General features: G+C 53.0%; 1 protein-coding gene across 3 annotated transcripts in view; it reads left to right on the top strand.

Moving 5' to 3' along the window:
* COG2 (component of oligomeric golgi complex 2) overlaps positions 1-4,162 on the top strand; it is a 53,233-nt gene extending 49,071 nt beyond the window's left edge. For all 3 annotated transcript variants that reach the window (XM_059397351.1, XM_059397350.1, XM_059397349.1), the window contains 3 exons: positions 264-403; positions 1,846-2,029; positions 3,559-4,162. In XM_059397351.1, coding sequence (XP_059253334.1) covers positions 264-403; positions 1,846-2,029; positions 3,559-3,660 — 426 coding nt within the window. In that variant the 3' untranslated portion in view covers positions 3,661-4,162. The remainder of the gene's footprint in view (positions 1-263; positions 404-1,845; positions 2,030-3,558) is intronic.
* Positions 4,163-8,681: the final 4,519 nt, after the last annotated feature.

Raw genomic sequence — 8,681 nt, 5'->3', positions numbered from 1 at the left:
CCCCCCCCGCATCATCCCCATCCATCCCCGTACATGTTTCTCTCTCCGTCTCTGGCTGGAAACGTGACTTTTCCCTTGCTTTACCGGACCCCCTCCATTCTCCAGGTGTCTTTCTGTAGACAACACTAGTGTGCCTTCTGGAGAGGGAGGGACTTTGTACCTGTCTCAAAACTGGTCGGTCAGTAGCCCCTCTGTGAAGTTTGAGTAACTTACTCTTTTTTTTTTCCTGTGTACTTTTGTATCCCCCACCGTCGTTATTCCAGGAGGTGCCCACAGCAGCCTCCTCGTACGTGGACAGTGCTCTGAAGCCCTTTCACCAGCTTCAGAGCGGGCACAAGGATAAGCTCAAACAGGCAATAATTCGGCAGTGGCTGGAAGGCGCCCTTTCTGAGAGCACTCATAAGTAAGTACCCGAGGAGCAGGCAATTCCAGACTTTCTTAGAAAAGCTCTGAGTCAGAGACCGTGGAGGCCCTGGGGGGTTGCATGTGGACAAGGTGGGGAGCCCATCTAGTCAGCGGGTCGCTGGACAAGCCAGGTGCGGGTGCTCAGTCCTTCCGTCTGTGTTGATGGCTCAGCCGCGCTCTCGCCGCTCACCCTGCACCAGAGCGCGTCAGGCCACCTGCCTCCCGGCCTCCCTGGGGCTCACATGGGCCCTGCACCTCCCTGGGCACGCCCAGGCCTTGCTGTCCATGATGCGCCTCATGCGGGCCTCTTTGTGCAAGTCCAGGCTTACTTTTCCTTTCAAGATCCTCTCTCTCCTCAGCTGTGTCTGAAATGGCTCTGATAATCCAAGGCTCCTACCTTCGAGGCCACTGCAGTCTACACGAGAAAACAGACATTCGGAACTGTCATTACAACGGAGAAATGCTCCGTGCCTCCAACCCCGCAGTCCTTGAAAATACAAGGAGGTCTTTAGCATCCCTGTGATTGTCTCCTCATTTCTCCCTTAATCAGCTCTTCCCCCGATGCCAGCCTTGGCTTATGTCAAAAGAATATTATTCACTTTTATTATTGAATTTTGTTTAATTATTTTGCACTAATACTTGATTTATTTCAGTCTCATCTGAATTAAGTGAAATCTGTGTGTTAATTTAGGACATAACAGTGAGTTACAATATTGCTTTTGTGGGCAAATACATTCCAAGTGCCAAGTAACCAGCTTGTAAACAAAGTTTTGAAAAGCAATTCATTTATAATTGGCTAATTATATTGAGACTACTGTGAAGGTAATTCATTTTATTTAGAAATTTGAAATCCTTCCATTCTTTAAAAGATGGACTCTTCCAAGAACTGACTAAATGAATCTGTTACTTGCACTTGGGGAATGAACTCCAGCTACTCACTCTTCAAGTAGGAAAGACCATTTGGCCCACAGTTTCCTCTTAGCGTTCGGGGGTAAAATTGTACACAAGTCCACGTACATATTTCTTCAGTTCTGAGGGAATGCAGTGTTAGAGAGTCAAGACCTGGGTGGCTCAGTTAAGCATTTGCCTACGGCTCAGGTCAGGCTCAGGTCACGATCCCCAGGTTCTGGCTCGAGCCCCGCATCAGTCCCCCCGCTGAGCGAGGAGCCTGCTTCTCCCCCTCGCTCTGCGCCTCCCACTTTGTGCACTCTCTGTCTCGCTCTTTCAAATAAATAACATCTTTTAGAAAAAAAAACAAAATACTATTTTTTTTTCAGTCTTAAGAAACATTGATAAATCTACCATGGCAGATTTTTTTTTTAATTGGAAATGAATTTTTAATCCTAAAAATCTCTTGTTTTGGTCCACAAAGCCAGTTCCCCTGTTTGGGGAGGCACACGAGCACCTCGGCCTCACCAGTGAGTGTGTCCTGTGCTCCAGGTATTATGAAACTGTGTCAGACGTCCTGAGCTCGGTGAGGAAAATGGAGGAGAGCCTGAAAAGACTGAAACAAGCCAGGAAAAGCACTCCCACCAACCCCGTTGGTCCCAGCGGCGGTGGCATGAGCGACGATGACAAAATCCGGCTGCAGTTGGCCTTGGATGTGGAGTACCTGGGAGAGCAGGTAAGGCCCAAGCCGTCGTCCGCATGATGCCTCTGATGAGGGCCCCTCGGTGTCTTGGGGGCTTGCCTGAGCCCATACGTGCTGCCTGGGGGAGGTGGGAGTGTCCACCTCTGGGGCTAGAAGAGTAGGTCAGGTCCCCAAAATACTTGAAGGAAAAGGATGTGCACAAGCAGATACTAAAAATTGACAGTCGCAGTCCTACCACCTCTGTTCAGCTCGGGCGCTCATGAGTGTGAGCGTGAGTATGAGTGTGAGTATGAGCTCACAGACGGAGATGCTGTCCTATTTTTCTGCCTCCTAGAAAATGCCCAAGACGCAGTCAGGTGGTTAGAATAACGAGAAAAGCATGAGCCCATGGATTTCTCAGTGTGGCCCTTGAGAAATTCTCTGAGCCTGACCTCTTTGCATCCCTGGCTGAGTTCTCTGTTTCCATCGAACCCGGGCTTTAGGGTCACGTGGGTAGATGAGCAATACTATACCTAACGTCTCTTAGGAGGCAGATCCAGGTTCTGTGCAAGGCCTCTGTTCACACTGAGGTGACTTGCTCAAGGATCAAGAAACTTCTCATCCTTGAGAAGCTGGCCTTCTAAACCATTTAGGCTCATGGAATGGCACAGGTCCTCTGGGAAGGTCTTTTGCCGGAGGAAAAGAGGTGAGATCCTGAAATCTCCATCAGGAGATGGTTGGCTTTCTAGCTCATTGAGGACTCCTGCAGAGCTAAATTTTGCTGCTTTGAGGTGAATTTAAAGATAGGTCTATTCTGGCAGAAGTCCATTGTCCTGTTTTTTTATTTCACAAGAGAAACTTAGAGTCTTTTTACAAGTAAGACAATTTGTTACAGCAACGCGAAGAACAAAGAAGCCAAAGAAAGAAGGGGAGGAGTGGGGGGGTAGCAGCAGGGGGACAAAAGGAAATGGGAGTCATTGGTCCCGGTCCCCAGAGGAGTAGCAGCATGCCAGCAGATTCTTTATACTTGGTGCAGATTTTTCCAGACTTTCCTGTGCATGTGTGCGTGTGGTGTTTGTAGCTGCCGTTCACAAAAGCGGGGACACGGTGTGCCACGACTTGGTTGCCACGGTAATCCATGGTGTTCGCCCCACCACAGCAGCTGCAATTCATCAGATTCTAAGGAGGGGTTGGTGGTGGCGTGTGAAGAAACGAAGAGCTCAGGCCAATGCTTTTTTGAAAACTCTCCATTTTAAAAAGATAGTTCGCTTTATTATTCTTTTTGTGTGAATTTTCTTTCACAGTCCACAAAAGAGGCTCTCAGGCTGGTAAGAGCCCGGTGTGACCAAGATAAATGAACATGCTGGCTTCTGAGAATGCCAAGTGTTCAACCCCAAAAGTGAAGCTTGATGATGAGTCAGCCCTTTGCTGTGAGGGAGAAATACTCCAGCAGTCATTGGGGAGTGCCCTTTTTCTGGATTCCTGGGGGGGGGGGGGGGGGGGGGCTGTTCTGTGTGTCCTTTCATAAGGGGCTTTTGTTTGCATTCAGACGGAGGCCTCATTCACTCTTGTGGCCTTTGCAGATTCAAAAGATGGGCCTGGTGACAAAGGACATAAAGAGCTTCTCTGCCCTCACCGAGCTGGTCGCTGCGGCCAAAGACCAGGCAACAGCAGAACAGTCCTGAGCATTTGGGAAGAGCCCACGGGGAGGGGAGAGCAGGCCGTGGAGCCCAAGGGGAGGAAAGCGGCTCTGTCTCCTCCCCAAGTCTCCGTGGCCCAGAAGTGGTGCACCGGGTCTCCAGCCACACGCCACCACCAACACCACTGCTCTCCGCACATCGGGTGTCCTGTCACCCGAGCAGAACACAGAAGCCTTTTTCCGTTGTATGGAAGATCGTTTTTAAGACACTTAAAACTTTCTACTATAGTTTACAGAGCAAATTATTTTATTTTTATTGTAAATCTTAGCATGGAAGAGCCGATTTCTAAAACGGGACTCCAGTACGTAGAGCCGCGGGGGGCTGCGGAAAGTTGGCCCCAGGACCGGCCACGGGGAGCGCCCGCCTGCAGGGGGACCGCGCGCAGGGGACGATCCTCTGAGGGAGGCGGAAAGCCGCACTCCTCCGTCTGCCGGCGCAAAGCAGGAGGAGAGACGCGTTTCCTGAATAAAAGACGTGTCTGCCGAAAGCACATGCCGTTTGGGGTTGTGGGTGAGCGCGGGTGAGGTAGCGTCCCCAGCAGAGGGAGAGGCTACAGGGCGTCGGGAAGACGCGGGGCCACTGCCCACCCACCTACCGAGGCGCCGCTCCTCCCTCTAGCGAGATTTCCTCGCATCTCAGAGTCCCTTGGTTCATAGGCCGCTTCGAGCGGGAGGAAAGCAGGGCTTGGAGCCGTCAGCAGTTACTCTGCTGTTCGTTTTCAGCCATGATGAGGCTGAGCTGGGGAACGGGGGCATGAGAGGAGCCCCAGTAGGGGCGGCAGGAGCTCCAGTGCGGTCGTGCAGCTTCCGCTGTGTTCTGGGGCCTGGAGAGCACTGGTCACAGCCCTGCGCGCCCTGCCCCGGCTGGAGAGGCTCTCACCTGCCGGGACCAGGGTCCGGTGGACCGCGGCCCGGTGCTGGAAGCAGAAGGGACTCAGTGTCACGGTGGGCGCTTGCACAGCCCCGGGAGCCGGCTCAGCCGTCTACACAAGCTGTTGCCTCTGCGGGTGCTGGGCCTGTAGGCCACGGGGGTGGTCGGGACGGCGCGCTGGAGGGGACGGAAGTGAGAGCGATCAAGGCTGACCTGGAGCCAGTAGAGATAAGCCCGCACCCACGTTCATCTCCTGCTGCCCCCATACCCCAAGCTCTATAAAGGGGTCTACGGAAGTCGTGCTTTCTCGAAGCTGCGCATGCCCCTGGCCCAGGATTTGCGGGGGCCCTGCCACCCCGTGCCAGCAGGCGGTCCTGCAGCCCCACAGGACCTGTGTGAGCTACCACAGGGGCCGGCCCAGCACTCACCTCTGCGGGTACACTTGGGCCCTCGTGGGTAACGCCAGCCTCCTGCCATGCTGGCCAGGGCCCTCCGGAGCCGAGACCCAACGCCACCGGCTGCGGCTGCACAGATCCGCCCACCGGCCCACGGTCTGCTCAGTCACCACGGGGCTGAGCACCTGTCGCCAGCCCAGCACTAGTCAAGGCCAGCCTCGTTGTGTCCCCTCGGCCTGGTTGCTTTGCCTTTCTCCTTTGTCTCAAAACAGGGTTGACAGGGATCCAATATATTTAGCCCTTCCAACCCCCCATTGTCCCCCTATGCAGATGAGGAAACAGAAATTAAGGAGTTAGGATAACTAACAAGTGGAATTTCAATCCAACCAAGCTAGTCCCAGGGTCCAGGGTTCCCCACTAGGTAATTCTCCCTCCTTAATAGGAGCCTCGGAACAGAGAAGCTGCTACTGCAGGGCTGGGGCCCAGGCTTGGCCTAGGTCCGGTAACACCATGCTCTGGGCTCATTTCGGCATTGCTACACACTTGGGGTCCTGATGCTGGTTTCTAGGCTGAAGAAACAGTCTTTAATGAAAAGCAGAAAGTTCTAGAACACTTATCCCTGGCTTCCCCAGAACGTCTGTGTCAATATATGTTCTGTTAGGTAACTTTGCCTTGAAGAAGGCAAAGAGACCACTATGTGGTCTCCCCCTCGGCAGCGGCAGCCAACTGGGAAAGGCAAAGCACATGGAGGGCCATGCTGGGGGGTGGTGGGGGTGGCCCCACGTGGGAGAGCCAAGCACAGTCCTGTGGCCGGAGCTCAGCCCGTGGGGACTGGAAACTGGTCTGGCTGTGTGTCCAGGAGGACCAAGAGACAGACGCTGATCCTGGAGCTGCTTCCGACTTGCGCCCGCGCTCCTGATGGGCATCTGTACCGGTGACTCTGCAGCGTCCTGGACTTCTCTAGGGAGTCGCCGCCAGCAACCAAGCGGCTCAGCCACCAAGCACGTGCGGAAAAGGCTGCCCCGGGGTCCTCAGGCTTCTCCTGGTGGGCTAAAGCAGGGCTTCTGTGCAGTGTGGACACCGGGCAACAGCAGTGTCCAAGATCCCAGAAAGAAGGGAAACTGAGCCCCGTGTGGACGGCGGCCAGGCCCCAGCACAGGAGGACCCAGAGCGTGGCGGCTCTGGTTTGAGAGAGTTTGGAGTTGGGGGTGCTTGGGAGGCCAGAACTTGGGGGTAGAGTGTGGAGAGGAAGGAGGGTGGCTCTCGTATAGGTGGGTGCTGACTAGCTGTGTGGGCAGGTGTGGCCAGGAGGCCACAAAGGCGAGGAAGGGAGCAAGTAGAACAATCCTCCAAGCTCGGTGTTCCCGGAATGGAAGGTTTCTCATAGGGGCCATGAGGAGGGTCCTTGGAGGGATATGGCCTCAGGGGTGGCACCAAATTAGCCTAAAGTGCTGGCTGGTCTCGACCCGCTTAACGGAGCTTACAAACGAGCCTCAGAGATAACTTTCCAGGTAACTCAACAGAAGTGTGCAGTAACCTAGGGAGGGACGTGGGCTACAGGACCCCCACTCCCTTGAAGTGATGGAGTCACTGACATTCAAAACACACGGTGTTTGAGGGTCTCCCTGAGGGACCCTGAATGTCTACTCATTCTGCAGCTTTAAGAAATCACATGATGGGGGCACCTGGGTGGCTCGTTGATGAAGTGTCTGGCTTCGGCTCAGGTCATGACCTCAGGGTCCTGGGATTGAGCCCCGCATCAGGCTCCCTGATCTGCGCAGGGTCTGTTTGTCCCTCTCCCTCCACCCCTCCCCCTGCTGGTGCTCTCTTGGTCTCTCTCAAAGAAATAAATAGAATCTTTTTTTTTTTTTAAGATTTTTTAAAAATTTTATTTATTTGAGAGAGAGCATGAGAAGGGAGAAGGTCAGAGGGAGAAGCAGACTCCCCATGGAGCTGGGAGCCCGATGCCGGACTCGATCTTAGGACTCCAGGATCATGACCTGAGCTGAAGGCAGTCACTCAACCAACTGAACCACCCAGGCATCCAAATAAATAAAATCTTGAAGAAAAAAAAAATCATGGACGCCTGGGCACCTGGGAAGCCTCTGCCTTTGGCTCAGGTCATGATCTCAGGGTCCTGGGATCGAGCCCTGCATCTGGCCCTCTGCTCAGCAGGGAGCCTGCTTCCTCCTCTCTCTCTCTGCCTGCCCCTCTGCCTACTTGTGATCTCTCTCTGTCAAATAAATAAATAAAATCTTAAAAAAAAAAAATCACGGCAAAATGGTGACCACACAAAAACCTACACATGATGTTTATAGCAGATTTTATTCATAATTTCCAAAAAATATTGGAAACAACCAAGTTGTCCTTCAGTATGGGGATGGATAAATCAAAGGGTGGTCCATCCAGGCAGTGGAATGTCATTGGTGCTAAAAAGAAATGAGCTATCAAGCCATGAACAGGTACGGAAGCATCTTAAATGCATATTGCTAAGAGAAGGCGATCTGGAAAGACTGCATACTGTAGGATTCTAGCTACACGACCTTCTGGAAGAGAATGTCTCCCTAAGGAGGCGGTTAAAGGGTCAGTGGTGCCAGGAGTCATGGGGTATAAATAGGTAGGGCACAGAGGGTTTTTAGGACACCAAAAATCTCACCTATTAGTATATGAGAACTCTAGTTTCTCTTCAGTTTTGCTGTGAGTCTAAAACTGCTCTAAAAAATAAATCCTGTTGGAAAAAAAAAAGATCACATGGGATGATATTCAAATCCACCATCTATCTAAAGCCCAAAGCCTTCAGTACATGTTTCAGAGATCCGAATTTTTCAGTTTGGAAACGTAACGTGATTTCCATCTCGGGTACTATGGGGCCACCTTGAACGCATCTGCTCATCAAACACTGATCTTCCTGCAGCAAATTCAGGACCCGTCTCACTTCCATAAACTTCTGTCACTCAAGGATCTTAAGCAGCCTCGTGTTCAGGTTGGGGTTTGCTGCCGAATGAATGAAAAACAAGCCGTAAAGATCTGGGCTCCGATGCGCTTCCTCGGTGGGCAGGGAAGCAACCTGGGCCACCGTCCCTGCCGGCCCCACCCGTGCCCAGACTGGAGGGGGATCAGAGCTACGGAATCATGCCCGTGTCTACGGGAGGGGCGCTTGGCACCCCCAGGAAGACTTAGAACTGAGTGAAGAATGGTGTAAGAGAAACAGATCCCCAGAAGTGATACCTGTGTGTGAAGCAATCTGCAGAATGTTGGTATTTTGTATTCTGGGAACATGCTGACCCACTGCCCGTTTATAAAAGAGCTGAAGGACAAAAGCAGCTGTGGGTCGGTTGGCAACCCAGTACTACTAGCAGCTGCCCCGAGACCCAGCGGCCCCAGCAGCAGGAGAAACGCGCTTGTCCGCTGCCAGCTGCTTTCTAAAATACGGGGAAGAACACCAACGTCCCCTTCCTCTGGCTGCTGCATGAACACTTGTGTCTCCGCAAGCCGCCTCGAGACCACGGTTCATGAGTCAGATTGACGGCAGCAACGGTGGCTCGGGCTCCCTGCCCGCACCCGTGTGTCAGTACAGGGACGAGATGCACCTGTAGCGCACACACGCGTCTAGACTGCTGTCCATCTGTACGTAGTCGCTTCAGGAGCCATGGGAGAAGCTGTCAGGGTTAGTTCCGACTGAAGATGCGTCCTCCCCCTGAGAGCGGGAATCCAGGAGCCGGTGCTGCTGGCTGTGGCCCT

The sequence above is a fragment of the Mustela nigripes genome, chromosome 4 (assembly GCF_022355385.1).
Source record: "Mustela nigripes isolate SB6536 chromosome 4, MUSNIG.SB6536, whole genome shotgun sequence".
In the NCBI taxonomy this organism is placed as follows: domain Eukaryota; kingdom Metazoa; phylum Chordata; class Mammalia; order Carnivora; family Mustelidae; genus Mustela; species Mustela nigripes.
The sequence above is the reverse complement of the archived record's forward strand: the minus strand, read 5'-3'. Positions and strand labels throughout refer to the sequence as shown.